This window comes from Mustelus asterias, chromosome 20 (genome assembly GCF_964213995.1).
Source record: "Mustelus asterias chromosome 20, sMusAst1.hap1.1, whole genome shotgun sequence".
Lineage (NCBI taxonomy): Eukaryota > Metazoa > Chordata > Chondrichthyes > Carcharhiniformes > Triakidae > Mustelus > Mustelus asterias.
The window spans coordinates 56,068,369-56,085,811 of NC_135820.1; the positions used below are offsets into that span (position 1 = coordinate 56,068,369).

The following is a 17,443-nucleotide window of genomic DNA, read 5'->3' on the forward strand; positions in this document are numbered from 1 at the left end:
CGGTAAATGACAATCCTCCTCTGTACTTCCAACATTAGCTTTTATTTTAAATTTTACTTTCTATTGCCTGCAGCAAGATTTCTAAGCACTAAATGGCAGTATAATTAAACAGTTCATGCTATTCTTATTGCAACTCAGTTTTGGTAAAACTCTAAAACCATTGTTGCATATCAGATATAATGCATCATGTGATAGTATTCAGGTGATGATGCAAATAATGAAGTGGCGCACAGACACTGCCACCGTCACAAGTTTGTTTCATACGAGAGCTATTGTCACTTACTTGTATTGTTAAGGTTCACAGTTAGGCCTTGCTGAACATGCTCCTGAATCAATTGTAGTGTTCTCTCAAAGATTTCACCCGCTCTTGCTGCTTCCACAGTATAGGGGTCACGTGGGTAACGGAATAGGGCCAGTAGGTCATTTGGGGTGCGTGGACGCCTGCCAAGTTAAAGGTAGAACTCGAGTTCTAAAATCTTTGGAATGCCAGAAAGTTATTTGTAACAAAACTAAAGAGAACATTTCTTGTATACCAGCTCAAAATCGGCAGACAAAAGTTCCTTAGAATCATAGAATCCCGACAGTGCAGGAGGCGGCCAGTCGGCCCATCGAGTCTGCACCGACCACAATCCCATCCAGGCCCTATCCCGTAACCCCACTTATTTACCCTGTTAATCCCCCTGACACTGGGGTCAATTTAGCATGGCCAACTAACCTAACCCGCACATCTTTGGACTGTGGGAAGAAATTGCAGCATCCGAAAGAAACTGATGCAGACACCGGGAGAACGTGCAAAATCCACACAGACCGTCGCCCGAGGTTGGAATTGAACCCGGGTTCCTGGCGCTGTGAGGCAGCAGTGCTAACCACTGTGCCACCGTGCTGCTCCCTGTGCCACCTCATTAGGCAGCACCTTCCAAACCCACGACCATCTACAAGGAAAAAAGCAGCAGATATCTGGGAACACCACCACTTGGAAGTTCCCCTCCAAGTCACTCACCACCCTGACTTGGAAATATATTGCCGTTCCTTCACTGTCGCTGGGTCAAAATCCAAGAACTCCCTCCCTAACAGCACGTCAGGGAACTGCAGGGTTCAAGAAGCAGCTCACCACCACCTTCTCAAAGGCATGGGCAATAAATGCTGGTCTAGCCAGCGATGCCCACATCCCATAAATTATTTTTTAAAAAGTCTTCCATGAGTCATTAATGCCGTGGCTTCATCAAAGGATTTTGGTTCACAGATAAAACTGAGTGGGTCCCAGGGGTTTCTATTCAGACATTTAAATAGTAGAGTTGCTTTAAATAAAATTCATGTGAAAATGCCTCACAGCTGAATAAACAAAGGCAGTGCTCAGTCACATTAATATGTTCACCACGTGGCTCAAACATGTAAGAAAAACATGTAATCAAGGCCGAGACCATCACAGAGTTGGTGACATTTACACAGCTGAGGTATAACATTAACACTCATAACAATAAATAAATCCACTATTTATAATTATAAAGAACCTCCACATTTTTTACACATGAAAACATTTATGTGTGTGTTTGACTGAGTTGGAATGGGATTTTGAGATTACTGCATACTTACTTGTCGAACAAATCCCTTCGTGTTGAATTAATTGCGCTGTCAATGCTGTTAATAGCTTCCTGCAGAGACTCTTCAACAAAGGTATCGCCAGTTCGCCCACCCTCCAGGGCTGAAAGCCAAAGCATCAAAGATACAAACATACAAAGACATTACTATTTAGTTTCCTTCCTTATATAAAAAAAGCCATCTAAAGGGAAGATGGACATCAGCATCAACTGCAGTACTACACAACAGATGTTATATAGCCATACACACACACACATATACACGGCCCAGTTTTACCGATTAATAATTAAAACACCAGTTAATCGCCCAAAACGGGCGCAACGGCGATTTAAATGCATTTGCATGCCCAACTTTATCAGCATTTCCCCCTTTACCATCGCGTTCGCCCGTCCAGATTCGGCACAAAACAGACATGCTCGGCAAAGGTCTGTTTGGAGCGCTCCAGCTTCTGAAGAGGTAAGTTGAGAGCTTCCAACGGCTCTCTGACTCAGATCGGTGGTGGTGGGGGGGAGGGGGGGAGGCGGGCCAGATCATTCTCTGGTGAGGGTGGGGGGGGGGGGGGGGGTGGAGGGAGGAGGGGGGGGGGTGGAGGGAGGAGGAGGTGGGTCAGATGTATCTCTGGTGGAGGGGGGGGGTGGAGGGAGGAGGAGGTGGGTCAGATGTATCTCTGGGGGAGGGGGGGGGGGGGAAGAGAGAGAAGGGAAGCCTGATGATTCTCTGGTGTGGGGTGGGGGAGGGAGGCCAGATCATTCTTTGGTGTGGTGGGGGGGGAGGAGGGAGGCCAGATCGTTCTCTGGTGGGGGGTGGAGGGAGGACAGATCATTCTCTGGTGGCTGGGGGATGGGTGGTGGTGGTGGGAGGGGAGGGAGGCCCGATCGTTCTTTGGTGGAGGATGGGGAGAGGAGGGAGGCCAGATCGTTCTCTGGTGGGGAGGGAGGTTGGATGGATCTCTGGTGGGGGATGGGGGGTGGCGGGGGGGGGGGGGGGGGGGCGATCACTGCCTCTCTACGGGCGATTGGTGGGTGGGAAGGGTGCAGGGGGTAGCGGTCAGTCTGGGTAGCTGGGGGGTTGGTGGATAAGGGGGATAGTTATGTTGTAGGGGTGGGGCGATATCCGTGGGGCCCATTGCTCCCGTTTTTTGCTCCCGGGCTGCTTTATCCGCTTTTTGCGGCCCGGGAGCAATGTAACAAGGGCGCGTTTTTCAAATTATTTTTCACTGCGCATGCGCAGTTCAAAGCTCCGATCGGAGCAGCAATGTTTCGGGTGCGAAATGTAAGCCCTGCCCACAGCGTGATTCAGACTCGTGACTTTTTTTTCAGGCTAAGTGCTTATGGGGGCACCTGAGAATAGATTTCCAAGCCGGATCTGAATTGCACCCAGATTCAGCTCTTAGAATCAAAATGGTAAAATCGGGCCCATAGTCTCAGGGATATATTTATATCTGGTTCACCACTTGTGGTTAGGCATTGTAACAAAATTCCATTTGTGACCATCTGACATTGCAGTATCTGGTCTGTTCCACAAATAGTACACACAAAAGTCAAGAATGAGTGACCATTTGGCCCACTGAATCCTGTCCCTCCAGCATTCCAACTCCATCAGGTTAGTATGAAACTTTGTTTTCTATGCTTCTCGACCCTGCGTCTCTATTAACTTGTGGGATCTGTTCTAAATTTGGCCAAGGTAGAAAGATAAATTGCAGGTGGCTCATTTTCTCTTCCAAACCTCCAGCACAGTTCATTTTAAAACAAATTATTTTCCTTTGCACTACTAAGAAACCAAAAATCAATATAACTGTAGCCAATTCTGTACCAACTATACTGCTGAGAAAAAAATCACCTCTGTCCATAACAGATTAAAATAGGATAATAACAGTAACATACCAGTGACAGTTAACAACATATTACTGGAGATAAAACCAAATGCATTACGGGCGATGCATTCATATCGACCCTGGTCCGCTTCTCCAACATCGCGAATAATCAGAGCTCCCTCTGGAGTGACAAAGAACTTTCCACTGTCTGTGATCTGTACACCATCCTGTTTACAAAGAGGGAGATGAAAGTAAACGGGCTTTGCGAACATGAACATTTAACCTACTTCATCTGTGAACTTCTGCCCTTTCCTGAGTCTGGGAGTAGACACTGTGGCGAAGGTTTTCTGAATTACTTCTCCTCTTAGTAACTAATATCTCAATGGCACAGTGGTTAGCATCGCTGCTTCACAGCGCCAGGGACCAGGGTTTGATTCTCGGCTTGGGTCACTTTCTGTGTGGAGTTTGCACGTTCTCCCCATGTCTGCGTGGGTTTCCTCTGGGTGCTCCGGTTTCCTTCCACAGTCCAAATATGTGCAGGTTAGGTGGATTGGCTAAATTCTCCCTCAGTGTACCCGAACAGGCGCTGGAATGTGGCCACTAGGGGATTTTCACAGTAACTTCATTGCAGTGTTAATGTAAGCCTACTTGGGACTAATAAATAAACTTTAACATCAGACTCATCATTTATCGGTGCTGAACCCCATAAATGCAACCCATGGCACGACTCCATCATCACTTAATGCTGTTAAATGATTAATTTTCCCTCAGGGCTCAAGGTGATAATTAGGGTTGTACCTGTTAGCTCTGGTGAACTGAAAACCATGAGATTAGTGTCAAAAATGTGCTATTCTTAGGAATACAATGGTTGAATTTCTGTGATGGGGAGGATATAATTTGGGGTGAATCGCTGCTAGCATATTGTGGAGGAGGGGGGTGAGGGTGCTTTTGTGGCAGAAATTCAGCCTGGAATCCAGATCTGCCAAGTTTCTGTCCCATATGTCCACAGTCAGTGGAGTCCAGAACTAGTCAAAGTTTGAAGATAAGGGGTAAACCTTTTAGAACTGAGGTGAGGAGAAATTTCTTCATCCAGAGGATGGTGAATGTGTGGAATTCACTACCACAGAAAGTAGTTGAGGCCAAAACATTGTGTGACTTCAAAGAAGAAATTAGATATAGCTCTTAGGGCTGAAGAGATCAAGGGATATGGGAAGGGAATCAGGATATTAAATTCAATGATCAGCCATGATCAAAATGAATGGCGGAGTCGGCTCGAAGGGCCGAATGGCCTCCTCCTGCTTCTGGTTTCTATGTCAGAAACAGCAAAAGGGAGCAAATCATTAACATAACAGTTTCCTTCCCCACATCCCAGTGGTGGTTTGGGCAGGGAAGGTGTCTGATCGTATTCCCAGGTCATCCCAGGAATTCCATTCAGAAGAACAGTTTTAAGCTTGAGGTTTGTGCGGCTGCTGAGAATGGACTGTGGTTCTACCAGGTCTTCCGAGGGCTGGATGAAGTTGCAACACTAAGGTAACCCTGGAGGGATTGATGGCCTGAATTTCCAAGCCATAGCAGGCCAAGATTAATTCTTGGGGTGGAAGGAAATTAGACAATGTTGAACACCCTCCTTGGAATAATAAGGCCTTCAAGAGCACCCCATTGGAACAGTGGCTGCTCTAATTTTCCACTACTTCGAGTGGACATCTCTGTTATGTCTCTACCTAAATAATTTGGTCCATGATTTCTATGGTCCCCATGATCTGGGATTAGGTCAATGTCCTTCACAGTAGTTATGCAGATATTTTGCTCTGTCACATTTCTAATAGTAGAGCATAGATATGGATTCTGTACTACTAGGTTCCTATTTCTGTAGGCCCCAGTGAAATCACAGTGCTTTAACAATACAATTTTGGCCCTAAAATCAGACATTTAATTGGCAGAGAGTCGAAGCTATTCCAAGAAGTTACAAGGCTGTGGAAGTATGCTATTGAATGCCAGTTGGGCAAATGCCAGTTTGGGGGAAACAGTAGCATAATGGCAATGTCACCGGACTGGTAATCCAGAGGTCCAGACTAATGCTTTAGGGCACAAGTTCAAATCCTACTATGGCAGCTGGTGGAATTTAAATTCAATTAATAAAATCTGGAATTGAAAAACTGAAGCTCAGTATTGGTGACCATGAAGCTATTAACAATCATAGTTAAAAACCTGCCTCATTCATTAATGTGCTTTTGGGAAGGAAATCTTCCACCCTTACTTGGTCTGGCCTACAAGCGACTCAAGATCCACAGCAATCCAGACTCTTAACTGCCCTCGGAAATGTTCTCGCAAGCCACTCAGTTCAAGAGCAATTAGGGATGGACAATAAATGCTGGCTTTTCCAGCAACATGCACATCCCAAGAAAGAAAACATTATAAGAATCTGGGATCTGGGAATTCCTGGTCATGTAGTGCAACTCTGGACATTCAACTACAAAGCATGGACTATGTACTCGATCTTCCTCATCATATCCCCCAAAATTTTAAAATATGCTTAGTATCAGATTTCAAATCCATTTTCTCCCCCATCAGCAGTTCAACTGGCATTATTAATAGCTTTAGCAAGATGGTATCCATTGCCTTCTATATGGGTTTCAAAATTGCAAAGCTTATCTCCAAGTGACAAGGCAGGCGAGTGACCCATTCACAGATCATTTGATTCACACTTCCGCAATAGTTTGCTGGAAGTTATGCTGCGACAGCTCTAAACAAACCTTTCCTCTCTGTGAGAAAGGCACTTGCCCTAGATATTCATTACTCCAACAGTGGTTTAAGTAAGATTAGAAAATCCCAAGTATGGGTGAGCTTGCCCATAGAATCCCTACAGTGCAGAAGGTGGCCATTCAGCCCATCGAGGCTGCACTGACAACAATCCCACCCAGGCCCTATCCCCGTAACCCCACGTATTTACCCTGCTAATCCCCCTGATACCAAGGGGCAATTTAGCTTGGCCAATCCACCTAACCCGTACATCTTTGGACTGTGGGAGGAAACCAGAACACCCGGAGGAAACTCACGCAGACACAGGGAGAACGTGCAAACTCCACACAGACAGTCACCCGAGGCCAGAATCAAACCCGGGTCCTTGGTGCCGTGAGGCAGCAGTGCTAACCACTGTGCCACCTTGCAACCTCAGCTTGTGGCAGATGAAAAGTACATTATTAGAAAGAAAGGGACAAAATGTCTATTTTATTACTTTATTTATTAGTGTCACAAGTTGGCTTGTATTAACACTGCAATGAAGTTACTGTGAAAATCTCCTAGTCGTCACACTCCAGTGCCTGTTTGGGTACACTGAGGGAGAATTTAGCATGGCCAATGTACCTAACCGGCACATCTTTCGGACTGTGGGAAGAAACCGGAGCACCCGGAGGAAAACCACGCAGACACAGGGAGAGCGTGCAGACTCCACACAGTGACCCAAGCCAAGAATCCACCACCTGCTGTGGCAGGATTTGAACCTGGGTCCCTGGCATTGAGGCAGTAGTGCTAACCATGGTGCTATCCTTTCTGATTTTAGGGGAGACGTAGATCCAAGAATAACTTACTTCTTCGCTCAAATTAAGACAGGAACTTCGCTTCAATAATCTTCAGAAAAAGACTGACTCTATACCTTTGTCCATGTAATGATGGGATGAGGTTCTCCTTGCGCAGAGCAGCGAATTTCCACATCCTGACCGGTTTCTGCTGTGGTGTCGGATGGTGTGTGAATAAACACTGGTGTTACTGCCCAGAGAGAAAAGCACAAGTCAGAACTGAATTTGCATCAAGTGGAATTCTTTATCATTGGCATTGCTCTGCACAATTTGACATTGATATTTGTTGGGGACGTGATGATCTAGTGGTATTAACGCGAGACTATTAATCCAGAAACTAAGCTAATGTTCAGGGGACCCAGGTTCAAATCCTGCCACAGCTGGAGGTGGAATTTGAATTCAATAAAAAATATCTGGAATTAAGAATCTACTGATGACCATGAAACCATTGTCGATTGTCGGAAAAACCCATCAGGTTCACTAATGTCCTTTAGGGAAGGAAATCTGTCGTCCTTACTTGGTTGGGCCTACCTGTGACTCCAGACCCACAGTAATGTGGTTGACTCTCAACTGCCCTCCAAGGACAACTAGGGATGGACAAGAAATGTTGGCCAGCCAGTGACACACGTGTCCCATGAATGAATAAAAAAAGACAACCATGGTTTCTTTAAAATCCAATTGTATACAAGCAGCACAAGCACTGTAAAACCTTTCGACATTTAAGAATGTCAAAAATTCTGATATTTTTGAGAGAAATGGTACAGTGGTTTCACACACAATGAAGGCCCATAGAATTGTATGGCTTTATCTGTAATTGATAAACACTTTATAGAGTAATTAAACTGGTCCTAGAGGTCATAAAGATCATTCTAGGTTGTGTTAGTGAACAATGATTCTTACACTATAGCTCCAAAGACTATTATAAAAGTTGCAGGTCTCACCGAGTGATTCAACAGTCAGTTGAACCGGCACATGTCTTGCCCCCACGACACTAATTGCATGACATTCATACTGGCCTTGATCATGGGCAGCAACTCTAACAATACGCAGTGTTCCGGTAGATAAAACAGTGTGTCTTCGGTCATTGGGCAACTGACCACCTGAAAGAAATGGGTAATCCGAGGGTTGGGAACTGACGGTAACATTGGTTTTAGTTGAAAATACAGTGTACTGAAAGTCAAGAGGTATTAATCAATTGGACTTTCTCAATGGACGAACAGGTTAAGACAATGAGTAAAGTTTAGCCAGCATAACAGGTTTGCGGTTTGGTCCTCGCTAAGTTAGCTAAGCTCACGTTGAGTTGTATTACTGGCTTTAGAACTATTCCCAATGCACTTGGGGTGGAACAGTGGCACAGTGGTTAATACTGCTGCCTCACAGCACCAGGACCCGGGTTCGATTCCAGCCTAGGGTGACTGTCTGTGTGGAGTTTGCATGTTCTCCCCATGTGTGTCTGGGTTTCCTCCAGGTACTCTAGTTTCCTCCCACAATCCAAAGCTAAATTGCTCCTTAGTATCCCCTTAGTATGAGCGGGGTAAAGGGATAAGGTTACGGGGATAGGGCGTGGGGGGTTGGGCTGGGTAAGTTGCTCTGTCAGAGAGTCAATGCAGACTCAATGGGCTGAATGGCCTCCTTCTGCACTGTAAGGATTCTATGATTCACTTGGAATAAGGAATTCCTATTTCTGATCGCTGACCAACAAACTAGACATGTTTAGGCATCAAGTAGATAGGATCACGCTTGGCTGTGATGTCCCTATGGCCAAATGTTCTGACAATCAGTTGCATGGATTCACCTGTGGAGAATGACCAGAAAGGCATGGAGCTGGAGGGTGATCAACAAACATGAAACCATTACCCAGCGAGAGACCAACAAAAGGAGCGAATGGAAACAAATTAATGGTTAAAAAAAAAGAGGGAGGAAGAAATAAAGCTTTCAAAGAGCAGAGATAACTCAGAACGGGCAATACAACCCAATGAAGAGATAGCTAACTAAAAAGCAGTTTACTTGTAGGTGGAATTGCTCAGAAGAGAAATTTAATGCATTGGGGAGGGAGCCAATATTTCCTCTATAGTACAATCTGCCCGACGTTAAAAAATACATCAGAATTGCAGGTAGTTTAGTTTTCTCTAAATTGTTGGACCCTTGGAGGATCAGACTGGCGAGTTAATAGTGGGAACACAAAAATGGCTAAGACGCTAAATCAGTATTTTGCCTCAGTTTTCATGGTGGAGGACACCAGTACGGTCCCAATAGTAACAGGGAATACAGAGGTAATAGAAAGGCAGGAACTTAGAACAATCATCATCAACAGGGAAAATGTACTGAGTGTACTATTGCGATGAAAGGCAGACCAATCCCCAGGGCCTGATGGCTTACATCCTAGGGTATTCAAGGAAGTGGCAACTGAGATAGTAGATCCATTGGTTATAATATTCCAAAATTCCCTGGATGCGGGAAATTTACAAGTGGATTGAAAAAATGCTAATATAATGCTTTTATTCAAAAAAGGAGAGAGGCAGAAAGTAGGAAACTATAGATCAGTTACTTTAACATCTGTTGTTGGGAAATTGTTAGAATCCATTATTAAGGAAATAATAAGACATTTGAAAAGTCAAAACAAAATAGTTTTATGAAGGGTAAATTGTGTTGGAGAATGTAACAAGCAAAGTGGATAATGGGGATCCTGTAGATGTAGTATATCTGGACTTCCAGAAGGCATTTGATAAGGTGCCATACTAAAGGTTAATATACAAGGTTAGTTCACATGGAGGACAGGCTAACCAACAGAAAGCAAAGGGTCGCAATAAACGGGTCCTTTATTTGGTCGGCAAGATATAACTAGTAGGATGCCACAGGGTTCAGTCCTCAGGCTCCAACTATTTACAATCAATATCAATGACTTGGATGCTGGAATAGAAGGTACTGGAGCCAAATTTGCAGATTACATTAAAATAGGTGGGATAGTAAGTTACAATAAAGAAATAATAAGTTTACAAATGGATATGGATAGGTTAGGTTATAGGCCAAAATTTGACAGATGGAGTTTAACGTGGTTAAATGTGAGATTATCCATTTTAGTTGGAAAAATGGAAAGACAACTTATTATCTAGTGAAACTCCAGTGATTCGGTGCAGAAGGATCTGGGTGTCCTCGTGCTCGAGTCGCGGAAAACTGGTATGCAGGTACAGCAGGTAATAAGGAAGGCAAATAGAATTTTGGCATTCATTGCTAAAGGAATAGAATATAAAAGTAATGAAGTGTTGCTGCTACTGTACAAAGCATTAGTGAGACAGCACTTAGAATATTGTATACAGTTTTGGTTCCCTTACTTGAGGAAGAATGTAGTTGCATTAGAGGAGGTTCATTAAATTGATTCCAGAGATGAGGGGTTTGACTTACTAAGAGAGACTGGGCAGTTTAGGCCTATACTCCCTGGAGTTTAGAAGAATAAGAGGCGATCTAATTGAGATGTACTAGATGATAAAGGGGATTGATGTGGAGAGGATGTTTCCTCTTGTGGGGCAATCTAGAACAAGAGGTCATAATTTTATGATAAGTGGTGGCAGATTCAAAACAGAGGAGAAGTTACTTCTCACAAAGGGTCATGAGTCTGTGGAATTCACTATCCCAGAGTGCAGTGGATGCCGGGACACTGAGTAAATTTGAGAAGATGGTCAGATTTTTAATTAGCAATGGGTTGAAGGGTTATGGAGAATGGGCAGGAAAGTGGAGTTGAGACCAGGGTGAGGTGAGCCATGATCAAACTGAATGGTGGAACAGGTTCGAGGGGCTGAATTGCCTACTCCTGCTTCTAGTTCTTACGTTCTTACGATGTTCTTAGCTTAAAGAAAATACTTCTTAAATAGTCAATTTATTTTCAATATATTGCAGATCACATATCTGATGCCTATTCTTGTAAATTGTATGATAATTCTTTTGTCCATATTTATAATAGATACTGACTACATAAATTTGTTACTTTCCAATTACACCTCACACCAATGTTTCCTTGAAGTGGACTGGGTGTGTGGCTGTGTAACAGTGTAAAATGTAACATGCTGGGGTCAAACATTCCTGCTTTAAAACAGTGCTACATTGGAAAATACTTCATTGGCTGTAAAGCACCTTTGATGTCGTGAGATCATGAAAGATGCTATATAAATGCAAATCTTTCTTCCACGTGCTGAGAAGTTCCTTACATCACAACAATTTCAGAACCACTTCTTTGACATAAAAGGAGCCATTACAAATGTTTGATTATCCAATCTATATGTGTTCGACCAGTACCCTTAGTGTTGTTATTTAATAGGATTAATCATTTGTAACAACTTGTGTTATGCACTTCAATTATCTACATCATTTCATTGGTGAACTCCTAGATGTTCTATACAAACGTTGGATAAGTTAAACCTTGGAGTCAACACCCATTGCACCCGAAAATAAACATATTGAAGACCTGCTTTAGTCCAGGCAATGACTGGGGCTGGGGTCCCCTCTGCAAGGCAGTAAAAATCCACAGCAGTTCCTTCCACCACAACCTGATTGCTGGGAATCACAGAGAATCGAGGACCATCTGGAGAAACAAAACACAGAACAAATCCCAGTGTAACGTTAGAATGTGATAAGTCGCTAGGTGAACAAAACATTGCATTATTTTGATACTGAATTTTGCCTAACTATATAACTGTATCTAATCAAATTTAGAAAGTTACTCGGTATAGAAACATAGTAACTAGAAGCAGGGTGGGCCATTCGGCCCTTTGAGCCTGCTCCACCATTCATTATGATCATGGCTGATCACCAAATTGGATATCCTGATCCCCCCTTATCCCGAGATCCCTTTAGACCCAAGAGCTGTATCTAATTTCTTCTGGAAATCAGACAACGTTTTGGCCTCAACTACTTTCTATGGTAGTGAATTCCACAGATTCACCACCCTGCAGGTGAAGAAATGTCTCCTCACCTCAGTTCTAAAAGTTTACCTCTTATCCTCAAACTATGATCCCCTAGTTCTAGACTCTCTCACTATCAGGAACATTCTTTCTGAATCTACCCTGTCTAATCCTGTTAGAATTTTAAGTTTTTCTGAGATCCCCTCTCACTCTTCTAATTTCAATAATTGGATCACAATCAAAGATGTTGATATTCATTGAATCATAGAATCCGTACAGTACAGAAGGAGGCCATTCAGCCCATCGAGCCTGTTCCGACAACAAATCCACCCTATGCCCATAACCCATAGAACATTACAGCACAGAAACAGGCCTTTTGGCCCTTCTTGGCTGTGCTGAACCATTTTTCTGCCTAGACCCACTGACCTGCACCTGGACCATATCCCTCCACACCCCTCTCATCCATGTACCTGTCCAAGTTTTTCCACCTCCCCAGGCACCCTCATCCCTGCACCACCGGAGTCTACCAGGCAGGCCCGTCTGAAGTCCGCAGACTTACGCCCAGTTTCCATGACCCTTCTTCTCCAGTGATATTGGAGAGTTAGTTTTAGGAAATAATCCTGAATTTAGTTGGATGCAATAATGAAGTTGTCTAGGACTGGAGTTTATACTCTTCCGCTGGCTGGTTTGATGGCCAAAGGAGAGCAGGTGACTTCCAGAGGGCAGCCTTATGGTGTCCATCCACCCACCCATTCCCTGATTGAAATTTTGCCAGGGTGGTGGGGGGAGGGGGCCACGGGGGTAGGGATGTTACAGACAGCTCATCCACCATTGGGCCAATTGATGTGCTTAAGTGGCCATTAGTGGCCTCATTCCACTGCTGCTGGTATTTTACTGACAGCGAGGAACGCCGAGACCTTGTGGTAAGCTCAACAGGTTTAGTTGCCTAAAGGTGATAAGGGGGGCAGTTTCCTATCTGGGTCCCCTAGGACCATCAGACGCAACCCCCCTTACACCTCCAAGGTCATTCCCTCCCCTCTTTAACCCTGACTCCTGGCCTCCCTTTCACTCAAAGAGACCACCCGTCCCCACACGCACACACTTACCTGGGGTCCTCAGTATTGCAGCTCCCCAGGCACCCTCATCCCTGCACCACCGGAGTCTACCAGGCAGGCCTGTCTGAAGTCCGCAGACTTACGCCCAGTTTCCATGACCCTTCTTCTCCAGTGATATTGGAGAGTTAGTTTTAGGAAATAATCCTGAATTTAGTTGGATGCAATAATGAAGTTGTCTAGGACTGGAGTTTATACTCTTCCGCTGGCTGGTTTGATGGCCAAAGGAGAGTTCTAGCAATGGTCACTCCTCCCATCTGATTGTCCGGCAGCTCTCTTAAGGTGGGACTTGTTCCTGAGAAAGGGTCAGGAGTCTTGCCTTAAAGCGATAATGCTGCGTTTGATAAGGTCCCCCATGGTCGGCTTATGATGAAAGTAAGGAGGTGTGGGATAGAGGGAAAGTTGGCCGATTGGATAGGTAACTGGCTATCTGATCGAAGACAGAGGGTGGTGGTGGATGGAAAATTTTTGGATTGGAGGCAGGTTGCTAGCGGAGTGCCACAGGGATCAGTGCTTGGTCCTCTGCTCTTTGTGATTTTTATTAATGACTTAGAGGAGGGGGCTGAAGGGTGGATCAGTAAATTTGCTGATGACACCAAGATTGGTGGAGTAGTGGATTAGGTGGAGGGCTGTTGTAGGCTGCAAAGAGACATAGATAGGGTGCAAAGCTGGGCTGAAAATGGCAAATGGAGTTTAACCCTGATAAATGTGAGGTGATTCATTTTGGTAGGACTAATTTAAATGTGGATTACAGGGTCAAAGGTAGGGTTCTGAAGACTGTGGAGGAACAGAGGGATCTTGGGGTCCATATCCACAGATCTCTAAAGGTTGCCACTCAATTGGATAGAGCTGTGAAGAAGGCCTATAGTGTGTTAGCTTTTATTAACAGGGGGTTGGAGTTTAAGAGCCGTGGGGTTATGCTGCAACTGTACAGGACCTTTGTGAGACCACATTTGGAATATTGTGTGCAGTTCTGGTCACCTCACTATAAGAAGGATGTGGAACCGCTGGAAAGAGTGCAGAGGAGATTTACCAGGATGCTGCCTGGTTTGGAGGGTAGGTCTTATGAGGAAAGGTTGAGGGAGCTAGGGCTGTTCTCTCTGGAGTGGAGGAGGCTGAGGGGAGACTTAATAGAGGTTTATAAAATGATGAAGGGGATAGATAGAGTGAACGTTCAAAGACTATTTCCTCGGGTGGATGGAGCTATTACAAGGGGGCATAACTATAGGGTTCGTGGTGGGAGATATAGGAAGGATATCAGAGGTAGGTTCTTTACGCAGAGAGTGGTTGGGGTGTGGAATGGACTGCCTGCAGTGATAGTGGAGTCAGACACTTTAGGAACATTTAAGCGGTTATTGGATAGGCACATGGAGCACACCAGGATGATAGGGAGTGGGATAGCTTGATCTTGGTTTCAGATAAAGCTCGGCACAACATCGTGGGCCGAAGGGCCTGTTCTGTGCTGTACTGTTCTATGTTCTATGTTCCTGGCAATAAATCGCTGCAGGGCAGCCATCAGGATTGTGGAAGAGCTACAGCCCCCACCCACTCACTTTTTAGCTTGATGGGGAGGAGGGGGTGGAGAAATAGGCAGTCAGGGCTCATGATACTGCAGTAAAGCCAGCCTCCTCTGGTTTTGGTACAATTGCACTGTTTTATTGCTGGATTCACAACCACGAGGCACTTTATAGCAAAACTTCAAATAAAAAATTTGATGCCACGCGATGAACTTGTCTTCATGAAACTGAGGCATGGCTCACGGCTACCTCATCAGAATTCCTTAGCTCAGAAACTGTTCAGTGTGACACGGGCATATTAAACACGTTCGCTTGACATTTTAAAAATAAATAGATCAATACTTCCATTAAACAGCAGAGTAAAGAATGTCATACAATTATGTCAAGCATTCATGGACTAATATTTGAAGAGATAAGTTTCAAACCTTTGGAATGTAATCCTCATCTCATCAGCATGCCCTTCTTGTTAAATCAACAGTGACATTCGCTATATATAAAGTGTTTATTATGTTAGCTGAAACTCAACTTAAACAGAAAACCACAACTCTTAAACATTTGTATTGCTCTGCACACTAACGTATGAATCACCGAAAATTCACATATACCATCAGACTATAGGTAAAAGGGTTCCAAGGCTCTCGATAATGTAAAATCTCACCCATCCATAGAACCTGCTGCTGCTTTGTATGGGAACTGGTCTTTTTATTAGAAGGTTCTAAGAAAGCAAATGGGGAAAATCTACATGCCCTGAAAATTATTCACAATAAATACAGGTGTAATTACATTGTAGATTTAAACCCTTTGCAATACCTCTTGCTTAACAGATATAGGGCGGCACGGTGGCACAGTGGTAAGCACTACTGCCGCGCAGTGCCAGGGACCCGGGTTCAATTCCAGCCTCGAGTGACTGTCTGAGAGGAGTTTGCAAGCTCTCCCTGTGTCTGCGTGGGTTTCCTCCTGGAGTTCCGGTTTCCTCCCACAGTCCAAAGATGTGTGGGTTAGGTGGATTGGTCATGGTAAATTGTCCCTTTGTGTCAGGGGGATTCGCAGGGTAAATATGTGGGGTTACGGGGCCTGGGTGAGATTGTTGTTGGTGCAGGCTCGATGGGCTGAATGGCCTCCTTCGGCACTGTAGGGATTCTATGATATCAACCTGGATTTTCTGAACCTCTTCCACTATTTTGCTTCAGTAGATTTGGGTTCGTTAGAAGGACCACTTTGGCTGAGCACATGCAAGCTACTGAGTGGCTCAGTAAACTTGATCAGAAACAATGTCTTCCTCATGCTCCAGCGAGTCCCAGAGTTCTGCAGCAGCAAATCCCCACCCTCCACAACTCTAGTGCAATGGACTCCCTGGCAAATAGATTGTAAGCTTGCCTTTCACATTCAAGGTATTCAAGGCTGCAAAAAGGAAGTTACATTTCCCAGGAGAGAGGCATCCAAATTGGAAAGTGCAGATTGCTGAAACGAAGGAGGAATTCATGAGTTGCACACTTATTATTTACCAATGCAAGATATGAAGATGGGGTCACCTAATCAACCAAATCTGCAGTGCATTAGTGCCATCGACACAGAATGCACAAAGTTAACTATCCTGAAGTCCAACCATGAACTGACACAACAATGTATAATTACTAGACGAATAAGCAGTTGTATGATCAATAGAGTACTGCACATTAAGGAGAAACAGCCAATGTGTATTGTGGCCATAGACTGCTTCGCTATCCCAGCAGATCTTTTTTCAAACTCAATAAGAATCCATCAGTCAAAAAGGATTTTGGCTGCTACCAGTGTTACAATCCCAATGCAGACCAGCAAACCAAAAAAACTGAATTTACCAAACAACCCCTAATTAGGTAATAAACTAACAAACAATGAGCTTTATTGGAAGTTTGTGAAATAGCTTTTTACAAAGTATTTCATTTGGCATTAATCAATGGATTATGCTTTCATTACTAACAGCAATAACTGAAAAATAGTTAACATTGTGTACCTTGTACGATGATGTGGGCCACAGCCTGGATGGAACCCTCAGTGTTGCTTGCGTTACAGTTGTACTGTCCCTGATCCTCAAAGGTGACATTCTGCATGAAAAGCCCACCAGAAGAAGTGATGGTGTACCTGGAGTCATCAGGGATCGGGTTGTTATTGCCCTTAGTCCAGATGATGCGGGGTTGAGGATGACCTGAGACTCCGCATTCAAGCGTGACGCTTTCCCCTACCAATACCTCCGTGTTTTGAGGCTGAATCACAAAAGTGGGTTTCGCTGAAAAAAAAATGTTCAGCCCAGCTTTTAAAAATATTCGACCCAAGGAAATTCTGAGTTAGTGTTACATACAAATCATCCAGATAGCATTACATTGTGAAAATCACAACTTCTCGCATCAGACAATTCATTAGACAGATGGAACTGCGTCCAACCTTTGCAAATGGTCTGAAGTAATTTGTTAATCATTGCATATCGCACGTTGGTGCATCAATACCAAGTACCATCTTTGGGTTGTGGATGAGGGATAATTGGATTGGTGGTGAGGGATAGAGAAAGGAGAAAAGAGGGAAATGACGAGAGGCTTGAAGGGAAGGAGAAATTGGGCAGGAATGGAGAAAAATACATCAGCAGGGATGATGGGTGTTGGAATATCCCAGCATGCGAGGAGGAGATGCCCCGATTATAGACAAAATTAATAAGGCAACCTGCTTTTTCTATTACTGATAAGTTCTGATATGTATAAAACTGTGCAGAATATTATAGTTAATAGGCCCCAATTTATCAAGCAACAAATAAACTTAGGATTTTCAAACAACAGAGGTTGCGATATATTTAAACTTTGTTAACAACACAGATGCCTATCAACATTGTCAAGAACTTTTCATTTTTAAACAGAAGATCGATTCCTCCAGGAATGTTCAAGGTATTAAAAATATCAGTAAC

The 17,443-nt window shown here is 44.1% G+C and overlaps 1 protein-coding gene across 7 annotated transcripts in view; it reads right to left on the reverse strand.

Annotated features, from left to right (window-relative positions):
* LOC144508555 (peroxidasin homolog) overlaps nt 1-17,443 on the reverse strand; it is a 184,172-nt gene that overhangs the window by 39,001 nt on the left and 127,728 nt on the right. For all 7 annotated transcript variants that reach the window (XM_078236611.1, XM_078236610.1, XM_078236615.1 and 4 more), the window contains 7 exons: nt 16,505-16,777; nt 11,447-11,563; nt 7,929-8,087; nt 7,065-7,177; nt 3,483-3,639; nt 1,594-1,702; nt 284-441 (listed from right to left, as the gene is read on the reverse strand). In XM_078236611.1, coding sequence (XP_078092737.1) covers nt 284-441; nt 1,594-1,702; nt 3,483-3,639; nt 7,065-7,177; nt 7,929-8,087; nt 11,447-11,563; nt 16,505-16,777 — 1,086 coding nt within the window. The remainder of the gene's footprint in view (nt 1-283; nt 442-1,593; nt 1,703-3,482; nt 3,640-7,064; nt 7,178-7,928; nt 8,088-11,446; nt 11,564-16,504; nt 16,778-17,443) is intronic.